This window comes from Macaca nemestrina, chromosome 9, assembly GCF_043159975.1.
Source record: "Macaca nemestrina isolate mMacNem1 chromosome 9, mMacNem.hap1, whole genome shotgun sequence".
NCBI lineage: Eukaryota > Metazoa > Chordata > Mammalia > Primates > Cercopithecidae > Macaca > Macaca nemestrina.
Genome location: NC_092133.1, coordinates 49,911,871 through 49,928,785, shown reverse-complemented (window position 1 = coordinate 49,928,785; position 16,915 = coordinate 49,911,871). Strand labels below are relative to the sequence as shown.

At 32.8% G+C, this 16,915-nt stretch overlaps 1 protein-coding gene across 11 annotated transcripts in view; it reads left to right on the top strand.

Annotated features, from left to right (window-relative positions):
- LOC105496640 (protocadherin related 15) overlaps window positions 1-16,915 on the top strand; it is a 1,825,405-nt gene that overhangs the window by 1,763,368 nt on the left and 45,122 nt on the right. For all 11 annotated transcript variants that reach the window (XM_071069550.1, XM_071069551.1, XM_024797557.2 and 8 more), the window contains 2 exons: window positions 1,894-2,109; window positions 11,639-11,727. In XM_071069550.1, coding sequence (XP_070925651.1) covers window positions 1,894-2,109; window positions 11,639-11,727 — 305 coding nt within the window. The remainder of the gene's footprint in view (window positions 1-1,893; window positions 2,110-11,638; window positions 11,728-16,915) is intronic.

The window sequence follows — 16,915 nt, the reverse complement described above, 5'->3', positions numbered from 1 at the left end:
CCTGGGTGGCAGAGAAAAAAAAAAAAAAGAGGGAATATTAACTCCCTAGAAAATTCATGAAATAACTGATCCTGAAGTGAAGTTATCTGGGTTGTGTAGTTTAAATTACCTTTTCTAACAAGTGATATGATTATCTGGAAATGTTTTAAATGGTTCACAATATATATAGAATTTGAAGCTAAATCAAGTTCTTTCTGTATTTAATACACATTTGCTATTATTTACTATTTTAATCATTTGTGTCTCAACTTTACCACTTATGTAGTCTTTCATTATGTAACTTATATTAAAATTAGATTAAATTGAAATTTCAGTTTCTTGGTCACATCAACCACTTTTCATTTGTCATATTTGGCTAGTACCTACTGCATAAGACAGAGCTGATTAAGAACATTTCTATCACTTCAGAAAGTGTTATTGGATAGCAATAATTTATATAAGTAAAACAATATATTCCTCAGTTTTTTTACTGTTATTAGATAAGACTATTTTTGTATGATTGTATTTTGTATTTTGTATGATTCTTAGCAATTCTTAGTAATGGCAGATCATAAATACATACTCATACTTAATAATAATAGCATAGATAAAAATAAGAATAAATAGATAATAAAAATAGTAATTATTGTTATAATAAATGAAAATGTCTAACTTACATATCTAGTATCATGAATAAGGTATAATCATCTTTTATCAAGTCTGTAAAACTCTCTTATCTACCATTTATTTTCCAAGTATTTCACTATGTAATAATTCTGAAATAGACATTCTAAAAAATTTCCCCTAATTTGACACCATGAAGCTGGCCCAATTTAAGATTCTCATAGCTGTATTTAAAAACAAATGAAAAAAGTCTAAACAATGTGTCAGTCCTTTTTAATTCTAAATGGTAGGAAACTTTAATATGTGGATTATAAGTACCTATCACCAGGAACAAATATGCTTAATCAGGATACAAGATGATTAAAAAGGAAGTCAGATGGTACTTTATTTTATTTCATTCCAGATATTTTACTAAATTCTTTTATATTTATCCCCCTTAGGCTATGTGCTACATCAAAAATACCATCAAATTGTATGCCTATTACAGCAAGACAAACATTAGGTAGACAACCAATCCCATCCTTCAACCAATTTGGATCAACACACAGAGTTGAACTCAACAAACACGTAAACCAAAAATCTTGATTCATTGACTCTGTTTGTGTCTATGTCTGTTTTTTTAAATCTACTTTTAAAATTGACAAATAAGAATAGTACTTACTTATTGGTATCATAGGTGTTTCTGTATGTGTAATACATAGCAATCAAATCAGATTAATTAGCCTATCTATCACCTCAAACAGTTATCACTTCTGTGTTTTGGGAAAATTCACTATACTTCTTATAGCTATTTGGAACTATATACCATTGTTAACTATAGTTATTCTACAGTGGTATACAGCACTAGAACCTATTCCCCCTATCTAGGACATTATGTTACATGAAATAAGCCAAGAACAGAAAGTTAAACACCACATGTTCTTATTCATATGTAGAATCTAAAAAAAGGATGATCTCATAAAAATAAAGTGTAGAATACAAGATACTGGAGGCTGGGAAGGGTAAAAGGAAAGGAGGGGTAGAGAGAAATGTGTTAAAGGGTACAAAATTATACCTATGTCCTTTTTATTCATATGTCAGTAGTTATTATCATTCTAATAACAACCATTCAAAACTGTGAACACAAAGTCTATGCATCTACATAACTATATCCAGAAAAAATAGACATTTAGGAGGGCTTTATTATGTTATTATTACATAAGAAACCTCATTCTTACAAACAAAAATAAGCCATTTCATAAAGGTTATCTTTTCCTGCTTAATTATAACCTCTTTTTTTTCTCCTCTTAGGCTACTGATAAAGATACGGGCAATTATAGTGTCATGGCCTACAGACTCATAATACCACCAATTAAAGAGGGAAAAGAAGGATTTGTAGTGGAAACCTATACAGGGCTTATCAAAACTGCTATGCTCTTCCATAATATGAGGAGATCCTACTTCAAGTTTCAAGTTATTGCAACTGACGACTATGGGAAGGGACTGAGTGGCAAAGCCGACGTACTTGTAAGTAGATAAAACTTCAGGAAAGGGAAGTAGCTGCAATACTAGCCATGGGTCAGTGTTTTCAGCTTATAGAACTTCTAAGATTAATTTAAAATGGGTTTTCAAAAACATAATTATTGTTAATTTTCACCCAGATTGTTAGTCACTATAGTTTAGGAATATGTAAATATATGGTTCATATATATAACACCATAAGGTGTTTATTTTTCTTGACCTTTGAGAAAAACATTATAATATTTGAAAAAATATGATTGTAACAACCAAGGTATAAGCATTGGATTTCTATTTGGTCTTCAAAGCTCATTTTTAATATAGTGTTGTCCAGTGCTACATAAAAATTTTAAATGCTTCACAGAGTTATACTATGGAAATTAAACTATGAAATTATTTGTTTAAATTACTTTCAGCATTTTGTAATTGAGAATACAAAGAAAATGTTTGGGGGCAAATTTTGTTCCAATAGTATTTATTTCTTTGTTTTATCAAAATCCCCAATGATGACATTGATTAACTTTGACTAAGTTATATTTGGCTATAGTCAATAACATCATTGTTCTAATTTTCACTTAGGCTGTGCAGAAGTTCAGTGATAGATCATTTGAAAGGGAAGTTTGATACTAGCTTTTATTGAAAATATTTAACAGCAGTGCATATATCCTATGGACTCTTTACCAACTTGAAAGCATGGGTTATTTGGACTTTTGTCTGATGAATCTAATACAAAATATATTTATTGGAAATATTTGTCACATAAAGACAGATCAATAATAAGTTGTCTTTTGTTCTTTGCATTGTACATTTTCATTTTTTCACAGTTCAGCTCATTTAGTTCCCTGGACAAGCATAACCTTCATGTACAGGCATACATTAATGATCAAATATTTTTCTTCTTAGATAATGGTGAAGAACAATCACCATGATTGTGGCCCAAACAGTCCTCCAGGAGCATTCTCTTTTTTAACAGTAAAACTGCAATAGAGTAAATAAAGGCCACTCTAAGACAAGAAGTTTTGACATAGGAGATATTAAGTTTGACATAAATTTATGATCAAATTAATATCGGTAAACCTTATAGAACCTTATACACTTATTTTTATGAGATCATCTTTTTTTTAGATTCCATATATGAATAAGAACATGTGGTTTTTAACTTTCTGTTCTTGGCTTATTTCATGTAACATAATGTCCTATTCTATGTTCTATTATTTAAGATATGCATATTTTGGTGCTTAAAAGCTAAACAATAGGCCAGGCATGGTGGCTCATACCTGTAATCCCAGCACTTTGGGAGGTCGAGACGGGTGGATCACTTGAGTCAGGAGTTTGAGACCAGCCTGGCAAAGATGGTAAAACTCTGTCTCTACTAAAAATACAAAAATTAGCTGGGCATGGTTGTGCGCACCTGTAATCCCAGCTACTGGGAAGCTGAAGCAGGAGAATCGCTTGAACCCAGTAGACAGAGGTTGCAGTAAGCCGAGATCAAGCCACTGCACTCCAACCTGGGTGACAGAGCAAGACTCTGTCTCAAAAAATAAAAAATAAAATAAAAACTAAACAATAAAGTCACTACACTAAGTGTAATTAAAATACTATAAAAATCAACACAAAATATATATAATCTTTACATAATATATAATTTTAATATATAATCTTTAAATATATATCAATCTAATTATATATGTATATATTATGTACATATTAGTGTACATATGAGATATAAAGTTTATTTTTAATATTTGAATTCCATATCTATTGTGTGGAAATTTAAGAATATGACTTTTAATATCATTCAAAATATATTTACAAAGAAAGAAAGTTAATTCAAAAAGCCATAATTTGTTATATATATGATATCATATTCTGATGCAAACTAATAACATCTGGTACGCCATCCCAGCCAAATGATATTTTTGATAAGCTTTGTAATCCTACCAGTCAAGAGAAAGGAGATATGAGATAAATAAGAGGTTTATCTAGAGAGTATGAGTGCCCAAACCAAGAAGGAAGAGAGATGATGACAAGTCTGAATAAATTACAAATGTGTACTCAGCCCGGAACAGTATGTGAGGAAAAATGAATGAGGAATGCCCTGAGAAAGGGGGAGGGTTTTAGGGAGAGTAGGCTTTGATCCTTTGTTACTCAGGCGGGGTGTGGAGAGATGTTTTTTTTCTTTCTTTCTTTTGGTTTAGCTTTAGGAAGTTGGCATTAATTGGCTTAGGTTCCCTGCCCCCAGACCCAGGAGTTTCCTGTTTAATCCACCATTAGAAAACTATCATGAATTGGCCTTAGATTCCCTGGCCCCAGACCTTGGTGTTTTCCCTTTTCATTCAGCTTTAGGAAGTCAGCACAAATTGGCCTTCGGTTCCCTGCCTCCAGACCCTATTCTCCTGCGTCAGTATCCATTTAAATTAATGACTAAAACCCTCCAAATGAGCTTTTGCTTTGTTCAGTAATCACTATATTTTGCCTCGATGTCACAGAAAATCTTCTTTGCTCCTAATTCTCCAATACCTTGTCCTCATTCTCACTATGGCCTGATTAACTGGCATGCTATTTCACAGAAAACTAATACCAAAGCATTTAGAAGGACACTTCTATGACTCCTCCCACTAAATCTACCTACCCTCCAGGATCTAGGCCAATATTCTTTGCCTTCTTTCTAGCTCCTTTAGGTGAATTCTCTCTGTTTTTATCTAAAGCCTGTACATCTACTTATGCAGTAGATTCAATTCCCACTTATCAGCTCTTGGACATTGCCTCAGCAGCTCTCCCATTTCTTTTCTACATTATTAATATAAATTTCCTCCTTATATCAGATTATTCCCACAACAATGCTTTTTTCCTATCTTCCAAAAATTCTAAAATATCTCTTGATCTATATCACCTTCTAGCTGTCATCCATTTCTCTATTCTTCTTTCTAGCAAAATTCTATGTTAGAATTGACTTATTTCTCACTATTGAATCTCTCTTAAACCCTCTCATCATAGGAGTGTTTTCTCTCCAATCACTCTTCCAAACTATTCTTGTCGATGCCACCAATGACTTTCATGTTAGGAAATGTACTGATAATGTCAGTCCTTATCTTACTTGAACCATCAGCAATGCTTGACTATTACCCTCACTAAGGTTTCAGCCCACCCACCATACTCCCTTGTTTACTCCTTCTCAGTCTCCTTTATTGGTTCATTTTCTTCTCCTGACCTTTTAGTATTGAGGTTTCTCAGGACTCAGACATTACCTCTCTTTTCTATCTGCATTCACTCACTTGTTAAGCTCACTTAGTCCCATAACTTAAAAATATCATCTACATAGTGAAAGCTCTCAAACTTACATCTTTACCTTAAAGCTCATTCCTGAACACCAGACTCACATGTTTATTTGTACATGTAGCCATTCCACTTGAGTATTTTTAAAAAGGTGTTTATTAGTGTTTCCTAATGGATTTCTCTTCTTCATCATATTTCTTCCACCTATAGTCTTCCTCATTTTATTTGATGACCAAATCACTTTGAGTTCCTTAGGCAAAAAATTTCTTGACTCCTTTCTCTTCTAAACCTCACATTCATTCCCTTAGTAAATACTGTATATCTATCTAGGCAGCTGGCTAACCTATCAATGAAAGTGTCCTAAACACCTTTTCAATATTTGTTGATGAAATGAGAAGTAGGCAAAAAGTATATCTGCTGTATGTGGAAGATGGTTGCCTCAAGGAAAAGCACTATGCAAGCTGAACTAGCTGCTTTTTAAATGGACTAACATTGTCATATGAAAGAGCAACCTAGAGACAAAATATGGTTATTCACACTTAAGTATTTGGTAGGCATTTACACAAAATGGATGAAGGGAGCCTGTCATTTCAATGTAAACAAGTAATGATAATACTGAAGCTTTCAAGGACAAATTAGAATATTAAAAAAATTGTACCTGTCACTGTAAACTTTACTAGCTTCTGAATATTTAGACTTTCTTGATGAGTCAGTGGTTTTATTAAATAATGTGATTTATTTAGTGATATTGTGTAATGAAATGTGTTGATATTTGCAAAATCTGCAGTGTTCTGTAAACTTGTATTTTCTAAGTGGCCAATGCAAGATGTTAAAAAGTTATACATGTGTAAAAGATCTATTCAAAGTACAATGGCTGAGTGTGTTGGCTCAGCCTGTAATCCCAGCAACTTGGGAGGCTCAGGCAGGGGGATCACCTGAAGTTAGGAGTTCAAGACCAGCTGGGCCAACATGATGAAACCTCGTCTCTACTGAAAATACAAAAATTAGTCGGGTGTGGTGATGGACGCCTGTAATCCCAGATACTCGGGAGGCTGAGGCAGGAGAATCGCTTGAACCCAGGAGGCGGAGGTTTCTGTGAACTGAGATCACGCCATTGCATTCTAGCCTGGGCAACAAGAACAAAACTCCATCTCACCAAAAAAAAAAAAAAAAAAAAAAGTACAAGACAGACAAATAGATTTTAGTGTAACTGAACATGGTTTTAGATTTCATGTGGAAACTAACCTTGAATTTTGGTATAGTATTTTAAAAAGAAAATACATAATTATCTAAGTGGACTATTAAAACACCTCTTTTATTTAATAAAAAGTGAGTTTGCAACAGAGACCAGTTAGGAAAGACGGTTCAAGCAGGAGGTGATGAATATCTCTAAAGTTGGGTTGTCCAATATGCTAGCTATCAGCCAAATGTAGCTATTGAATACTTGAAACATGGCTAGGTCACACGGAGATGTGCTATAAGGATAAAATACACACCAGATTTCAAAGACTTAAATAATAATATGTAGAATGTTCTTTACATGTTAAAATTATATTTTACTAAACATATATTAAACATATTGGGTTAAATGTGTTATTGAATCAATCTTATTATTTCTATCTTTCTAATGTGGGTGCCAGAAAATTTAAAATTACATATGTGATTTGCATTCGTGGCTCACATTATATTTCTATTGGACAGCACTATTTAAAATGTATAAGAAACTTATGAGAATAAATGGAAAGGACATAGACATAATAACATGTAAATTTCCAGCCATTTTTTTTTAATTTTGTGCTTCACAAATGTTATTTCTCTTCTTTTTAACAATACCTAGTAATTTTAATCCATTACAAGTATAAATCTCAATGATGATGGAAACATATTTATAAAGCCTTCATTAGTGGTTAACCTACGGAATTAAATAATTTTACAAAAAATTACTAAATATTTGGTGTAATAAACTGACATGCAAAGTTCTGGAAATATTTGCATTTTTGCAGAAGGTATACTGGAAAAGTAGCATAAATAAAATCTACTAATCTTAAACAGCTAAATATCCTTGTTATAGATGATAAAACAAACCAGAATAAAGTTGTAGAATTTCTGTGGAAGACTAAAATGTAAATTGTAATATCCTATTTTCTGCATTTGTGTAGTCAAAATGTGTGTGTTCTATATAAATCAGACATTAGCACTTTGAGGAGATTTAAAAATTTTAAAGTAATTAGTTAGAGGTAAGTGTGAGACAACTACTCTTGGAGTTAAATACAGTGCGACAGTGCGACCTTTGTTAATTTATCAGAATTAAATATTTTTTCTTTTTGTATCTTTAAAAGAAAATACAAAAGTATATTTTCAAAATATATTAACATCATAATAAAGTATAACTTTAAAATTGATATATTCCAGACACCTTAAATGTTAACTCCTACTCTTTCAGTCAGAATTTTGCTCAAAATCTCACTTTTTTTTCTTTCTTTTTTTTTTTTTTTTTTTTTTTTTTTTTTGAGACAGTCTGTCGCCCAGGCTGGAGTGCAGTGGCGTCTTGGCTCACTGCAACCTCCGCCTCCCAGGTTCAAGTGATTCTCATGCCTCAGCCTCCAGAGTAGCTGGAATTACAGCCATGCACAACCATGCCTGGCTATTTTTTGTATTTTTAGTAGAGACAGGGTTTTACCATGTTGGCCAGGCTGGTCTCAACCTCTTGGCCTCAATTGATCGGCCTGCCTCAGCCACCCAAAGAGCTGGGATTACAGGTGTGAGGCGCCACATCCGGCTTAAAATATTTTGAATAAGTAACTTATCTTTCTGATGAAGGGAAAGCACTGACTTTCCTTCAGATTTAACAATATTCATTCTTTCCTTTCCACTAAGTTTACATTGGACAGATCTCCATCACATGGCTCCATTAAACTACAAAGAAGGCCGAGAAATCTATTGTGTGTTCCCAATAGGAAGATAGACAGAGCTGGTGAACAGCTAACCAGTCTATACTTCTGATTATCAAATATTTCATTATTTTCCACACAAATAGAACAAAGTCTTATCAAAGTTAACACCTGAATCTTAGCTGTCATGCTGTTCTTTTTATCAGGTCTAGAGGGAACTCCTGGTATTTCAGTGATCCAGAAAATAAATTCACCCAGTATAGATGGTGGAAAAATACAGAATATCCAATAGAAATTCCTATTTGAAGAGGACAATAATGGTAGACATACAGAATTGTCCAGGCCAATTCTGAAATCCTGTTGGGTATATTTAATGTAGATCCCCATCCTTGGAGCAGGAGACTTCCTTGATTAAATCCTGTTTCTACCCTAAGATAGAAAAGCTTATGTTTGGTCTTCCTCTGTGGCTGCTGAATCTGTCCTCCACTAGTTACTACTTAGTTCCTTTCCCACCTTTGTTTTTGTTCACATCTTATATAATATTTGCAAAGTGTGACAGATTTCTGGTATATACAGCCTGACACCAGCTTTTATAGTTTTTTGGATCTGTATCCATAAGAACCTTGCAGAAAATTCATGCACATTGGAAACAGATTTTTTTTTTTTAATTTTAAGTCTACATTGCAAGAATCAGATAATTTGAAGACAGTTTACTGAAGGGTCTATTTTTGAAGGCCTGGGCAGGATGAATGTAGGGAAATAAGAGACATTGGAGAATTAGAGGAATACTAATAGTAGGGATTTCTAACAGTCTGTCAGCCAGAAAAGGTGGGTTGAAGCACATGCTTACCAGACCAGGAGACAGATGTGTGAGAAGAGAACAGTTTGACAGGTCAGACAGTCCTAACAATTTTCCACTGAAATACTCAATAATAACGAGTTATTTCTCCTACTCATTTTCCTCTCTTTTCCATTATCCTGCTAATGCTCCCTACTACTCACTGTATCCATGACCCACATCATGGTCCAGGGGCCTTCTCCCAACAGATGGTGGAATTAGGAAGTGCTTCAGCACTAGTCCCACTACAAAAGCTCCTCTGTCCTGAGGCCAGGACTCCAGTACTTCTGAGTCCAGCAGTTAGAGGAGATGATGGGGGCTTCAGGGAACAGAGAATGAGGCCTAGTGATTATAATTCTCATTGGGATAACACTGGATAGTTACTACCTGTTCCAGGTGGTTTGCTTTTTATCAAAACTTTTAACCTTTTCTGGTCCAATGTTAAAAGAAGGAAAAAAGAAGGAGAAGGAAGGAAGAAAGAAGGAAAGGAGGGAAGGAGGGGACAGTTATACAAGTTTCATATACATACTTCTAGAAATCTTTATCATGTAATTTTACTGCTAAAAACTCAAAAACAATAAAACAAAAAATATTTCTATGCAACTTCTATATCCTTTTTTACTCAATACCAATAAGAAAAGACAAAGTGATACAAAAACTGTAATGATCCCTTTTGCTAGTGGAGTTAGATGTGTTTTGTAAAAAGACAATCAAGGGCCGGGCGCGGTGGCTCAAGCCTGTAATCCCAGCACTTTGGGAGGCCGAGACGGGCGGATCACGAGGTCAAGAGATCGAGACCATCCTGGCTAACACGGTGAAACCCCGTCTCTACTAAAAAATACAAAAAATTAGCCGGGCGAGGTGGCGGGCGCCTGTAGTCCCAGCTACTCGGGAGGCTGAGGCAGGAGAATGGCGTGAACCCGGGAGGCGGAGCTTGCAGTGAGCCGAGATCGCGCCACTGCACTCCAGCCTGGGCGACAGAGCGAGACTCCGCCAAAAAAAAAAAAAAAAAAAAAAAAAGACAATCAAGACTCATTTACACGTTGAAGGGAAATTTAGTCATTTGGTCCCGGACTCCTATAACGGGTTAGGGGCACAAAGTTAAAACTGCCAGCATAAACTGCTTGCTCAGAAGTAGTAATCAGACCTACTCCTGTCTTAATAAAGTCTTCAGACATGATTGATTAGGCTCACACAATGGTTTGATACATTTCTAACTAGTAGCAAACATTTTACATAATATTTTGGACTTCTTTTTTTCCTGAAAAACTGAAAGATCTAGGAAATCTGGATTTTTTCCCCCCACATTGCAATATTCCTTAGAGGTGAGTAGTAGCTGACCTCTTCAGCTGAGTTATATGCTCTCGGATTTGTGTTACTTCCACTTCTTTCTATTATTTCATATTTTTGGCTACTTTTCTCTTTTAAGTTACCTGCCTGGTTCCTGAAGACATCTGAGTTTGTGACCCCTAATAGGGGTCTCTATATGTAAAGAACCTGGAGCCCATAAAAAAATGTATGGCAACGTGAAATTACTCCCTACTGTAGATTGTATTGAGATGCGGTGCTAAGTATGCCTAACCCAGAGTGTTCAATTTATGATTCTGGTACAAATGCATTTATATTTTAATAGTATGTAAATGTATGTGCATGATAATATATGGCCTTTTAGAATTTTTATATCGGTATTGAAAAATAGTAAAGAGCACAAGCTCTGGTATAAGACAGACTGCATTTAATTAGGATTAAGTTATTAAATATATCTTCCATTTATGTTTCTTATTTTAAAATGGAAATGATCTTAATAACAACCTGATTCTTTCTATATATTTCAATGAGTTAAACCTGTAAAATACTGAGGAAAAGAATAAATGCCATGTTGTAAGCACAGAATAAATATTTTTATTTTTCTTCTATTTTTCAAATGTAAGATCATAGAAGAAATTCAGTAGATTTTAAATGAATGAGACATAGTTATCAATAGCCGTTAAATTAGCTCATTTAACCCATAGGTAAAGTTCTAAATATATATCTCTACCTACACAAATTTAAAGTTGGTTAAATAGATAAGAAAACTATATGTGATGACCTCGTAGAATGAATTATTCTAGCCAGTCATATCTCAGATTCTTAGTTACAATGAATAAATGATCTCTCAAGACTTGTAAAATATAAAACATATTTTTCATTATCTTGGGTGTTCCTTAACAATCAAATTTTTAAAAAAATGCCACCCTTCATGTCTCAGTAAATACCCAATAAAACAAACACAAAACTAAAAACAATTGAAATAACTCAGAATTTTTAATTTCTAGGTAAACAACAAATAGTTTCTCATGCTCAGTCTGCCCCAGTTAGTCTCCAACCTCTTGTGTAGATTGTATAATTTAAAAAAAAAAAAAATTGTTCCTGAATTTGAAAATGAGAAACCACTGTGTCTATGCATAGTAGGGAAGAGGTAATGTGGGGGTTTTCTGATTATGGAAATTTCAGTGAGTAAACATTAAATGAATTCTGTTTTTTCTTCTTTCAGGTCTCTGTGGTCAATCAGCTGGATATGCAAGTCATTGTTTCCAATGTGCCTCCTACTCTAGTGGAAAAAAAGATAGAAGATCTTACAGAGTAATTGATTTTGTTTCCTTATATATTTATTTTTATGTGACCATGATTTTTAACTTTTTTATTTTTAAAATTTTATTTTAGATTCAGGGGATACATGTGCAGGTGTGTTACATGTATATATTGCATAATGGTGAGGTTTAGGCTTCTAGTGTGCCAACCACCCAAATAGTGAGCACTGCAGCCAATAGCTAATTTGTCAGCCCTCATGCCCCTCCCATCCTCCCTCCTTTTGGGTTACTTGATTTATTTTAATTTTAATTTTTTAAATTGCGTTACTTGATTTATTTTAGCTGTTTAGTTGTTGGAGTCTTTTAGATATTATGATACTAATCCCTTGTCAGATGTAAGATTTGCAAATATGTTCTCCCATTCCATAGGGTGCCTTTTCACCCTGATGATTGTGTCACTAATTGGGCAAAAAGTTTTAAAATCAGAGGTAGTCCATCTATTTTTGCTTTTGTTGCCTGTGCTATTGGCGCCATATTCAATAAATCATTGTCAAATCCAGTGTTACAAAACTCCTTTCATATATTTTATTCTAGGCATTTTATGGTTTGGAGGTCTTATATTTAGATGTGTAATCCATTTTGAGTTAATTTTTACATATGGTGTAAGATAAGGACCCAACCTTATTTTTTTACATATGGATATTCCATTTTTTTTCAACACTAGTTGTTTAAGAAATTATCCCTTCCATGTCTGATTTCTTTTTGTAGATTTTTAAAAAACCTATGTAAATGTAAATTTAGAGTTTTCTTAAGCAGAAGTATTTCTGATCCCTTTTTGAAACCTACATTAGTAGATGGAAGTGGGAGTGATAAGAACCGTTAAGACCTGAGTCAGCACTCTGAAGCCAGCACTCCCCCATCCGTGTCTGGGGTGAGTGATGAAAATACACACATAACTCAGGTAGCCATCAGGGTGCCAAATAGTTAATTAAATAGAAGAATTTATTGTTCTAGTGACGAGACCAATAAACACATTAATTCCCTATGACATTTTTAGGTGACAAGTTATATTATCATCAAAGCCATTTCTGTATTTCCCTCGAGACATCCCTATCTGATGAAGTGGAAAACTAGAATATCATGTGATCATCATTTTTATTTTTATTTTTTGGTAGACCAATATTTTAGGCAATAAGATGAAGTTCCCTTGGTAAGTATATAATTAGTACAAATGAGGACACTTGATGAAAGGAAAAATAATGACCTGACATATCCATTTTACGATGGAGCAGGTTTTACAAAGATGAGTATACTCTGATAGCTAAGACCACAGTACCTGGAAAATGGAATGATTGTAGTAAATCTTAGCTGCTATAATAATGATGATTACTCCTCACCTCACTGAATTGGCTGAAATGGCTATACTGAATTTTTTTTTTTTTTGCTACTTTTTAGATTTTAAGCTTATAAAATTGAACAGTCCCCATAAGTAATAAAACATATTCATTTTTGTATTCCACAAATTCCAGTGAGGATCTGCACCACTACAGATACCCTTGAATATCTATGCTCTGATGTATTTTCAGTTGATCTTAGAATTCACCTCTTTGTAAGTCTTGTGGGTTTTTTAATTACTTTTTAAAAAAAATTAAGGCATAGGAGAAACAACTGTGAGAATAACAGTAGGGACACCTAACCACAATGGACAAATAATTGGCAAATAATTGTCTAAAGAAGAAACTATGAAATGTTTGCATTTTACAACTTCTTTCTACTCCCAGTTCACCATGAAACTCAAATAAGAGGAATTTGTGGCTCTAAAATTTCAATCCTTAGGAATCTATAAAAGAGACATTTTGAAAAGTATAAACTTGAGTTTAGAAACACAGAGTTACGGTATTTCTGTATGAATCGGAACTGACAACTTATTTCTCAGAGTTGCTCAAACCCATCTCTTACCTTCTGAATAAAATATGAAAATTCAATTATGGTAGAGCTTTACTGAAGTAGTTACTGACTTGATGTGGAAGAGCCTCAATTTTATGAAATATTTATGTAACACCTGAAATGTGCTGTGTAATCAATCTATAGTTCCTAGAATTAAGCTTACAAAACCTATGTTAGAAATGTAGCCAGGATATATATCACATATATAGAATTTATTTGTATAGTATATATAGTGTGTGTGTGTGTGTATATATGTTTGTGTGTGTGTGTGTGTGTGTGTATATATATATATTTCTAGGAGGAGAATTGGAAGGCCTCTCGGGGCTTCCCGAGAAGCCTATGAAATAGGCTTACCTATGAAATAATAACTGCTAACACATTTTCTTAAATCAATGTAATAAAAATTTGATTTTTAAGGGGAAAGGTTGAGCTCCTTTTTATTTCAGAGAACCTAGGCTCATTTCCCAGACCACCAAAGACTAGCTAGGAAGTCTTGGGCCACTATATCAAACTCTTTGAGTTTTTGCATTTGTATCTTAACGCTGGGGATTTATTAGTTAAAAAATAGTTACAGATTGTAACTGGAAATTTATCAGTGAACAAAGTGAAGTCCCTGTTGCCATGGAGCTTCTATTCTATTGCATAAAAATGGGGATATAAAATAGCAATATTAATAAATTAATATGTAATATGAAGTTATGTAGTGATAACTGCAATAAAGACAGGTAAATACAAGTAGGAATGTAACAGTTATGAAATAAACTGAAGGCAATCATAAAAATAAAATACAAACCACAAATATAATAATAAATCCTACCATTTATTATTCAAGGTATAATTTACTATTCTTGAAAAAAAGGTTTAGTGTGACTCACCTTTATTCAAAGCCTTGGAAATTCATGGTTTTGACAGAAAGAAAATTTATTTACTACTTTTTGAAATATTCAGTTGGGGCATTATTTAGTAGAGAAATAACCTCTTTTTACAAGAAGAATGACTTGTCTTTAACTCACTAGGTTAATTGTGATTAAAGAAATCATAGTTCTCTACAGAACTGAAGATACCCCAGTATGTAATTATACAATTAAAACCTACTGTTTGATAATAATAGTTGTGCACATTGGAGTAGCATCTTTAATGCTTATCTATTTGAAATGTAGAAAAAGTACAGATTTAAAATTCTGTTTTTAGTTAAATACGGCAGGATTTTTAATTATTTCCAAAACTTTAGTATTCAATTAATCACATGGAACAAAGATGATTATAAACAAAGGTGCTCCATGACTTTCACTTCTGTTCTATTTTTGAGGCTTAAAATGTTTTATTTTACATGGATTCCTAGTTATTATTAGAAGGAACATTATCTTAGTCCAATATGAGTAAATTGTTTAAGGATTAATCATCTGCAAAATGGCTTAAATTCACAATAATTAGTGTTTTATCTCAGATAACATATTTCACATATATTAAGGTAAGATTTTTTTATTTTGTATGAGTTGGTTTTTCCAAATTTGTACATATTTTTCTATAAGCAAAGTCTACCAAAAGCAAATTACTTATCAAGTCTTAAGATTCCATTGCATATTGATTCCATAAAGAGTCCTGTATGCTGACATGTTTCTTCCAATAGATGTGTTTCTTATTTTAGTGGTCATAATACTCATCATTCATTCACTCATTAACACATTTCTGAATGCTTATACTCTATTATACCAGCTTCTGTTTGGGAAAAAAATTTTATATGTAAAGAAAATAAATCAACTTTCTTAATTAATATTTGCCATCTGAGAGATGTAACATAAAAAAAAAACAAGTCAATCATATTTGTGCCCATTCCCCATGCCTTCTCAGCAACATAGAAAAAAAAGAAGATTGAAAAAAATAAAGGATGAGGCATGGCTGCTACATTTAGGCAGTGCATTTTGTTGAATCAATATTCTTTCTACTTTTTATCTTTTTTACTTTTTAGTATTCAACCTTTTGGAGACAATGGAAAGCCAAAAGAAACAAACAAATAAACGAACAAAATAGTTTCTATTATCCATTGAGGACATTTTCATTTTGCTTTGAGTTGAAAAAAGTTTAAAATCTTTGCGCTATTGTTGTTGTTTTCAAAAAGAGATAAATGGGATCGTCCCAGATTAAAAATACATTTTATTGGAAGATCAATTAAAAACACTATGTTTAGTTTTAAATCAAATATAAACATGTTTATGTTGTCTTTATTTGCTCTGTGAACATAATACAAACAAAATTTGGGGGCAACTATTTTGTTTAAGAAAATAGCATGATCAAAAGATATAGATTACAGAAATAAAATTACTAATGCAAAATGAACCATTGTAATGAAGGTATCAATATATTGACTGAATCTTTGAATTGCGCTTCAAAATTTTAGAAGTGTTTGAAATGTTCTTATCAACTTATGATGGAGAAAAAATAATTGATACAGGTATATTTTTTCCTGAGATTTGAAGGGAAGGGGTTATTCATATTCAAAAGTGAAATTCACTCATAAAACACTAAGAAAAAAAATTCGGGCCAACTTTATTTATGTTTTCATTTTAAGATCTAGAAATTCAGAAGAAAAGCAAAGAAAGACTGAGTGGGTAATCTTAAGTTATATTATAATCTGTTTTTCTCCCCTCAAATATCATTCAGTTCAGTTTATTTTTAAGATCTTTTGTTTGTACCAACTAGAAGATAACTAGAAAATAGTTGTGTAAAAATAAGGACATCATTATATATTGTTTTATCAAAACATTTGAATCACAGTTGCTTTATGGAGATCTCCAAAATACGTAGTGGACATTTATTTCTTTTAAAATTCTTTCCTTTCTTCCTCCTCTTTTTTATGTTTTATAGCCTAGAAGTTTTGCCAAATTGAACAGCTTATTATTTTTATAATTCACCCCAACCCATAGTACAAGGTAGATATATCACTTTCTTGAGAGACCACTTTAATCAGCAAGAGGCAATTCCTCTGTTCTCTTAATCCTATTTATTATTCTTTTCTACACTTTCTTTAATTTATTCAATTTACCACAGTCTGTGCTGCTGTTTTTTAATGTGAGACATAAACTCTACAGAATGTTTATGCAAGAGAATTCCGTTTGTATCAGAAAGTCATAAGTTATATTTTAGATGCTTTCATATATGTCTAATAAATATTAAAGACTAAATTTAATTTTGTTTTAATTGTGTACTTTATTCCAAAAGAAATACAAGTAGTTTACAATGATTCACACAGGAAAAAAAGGTAAAATACATTAAAAATGAGTTTAGAAAAATAA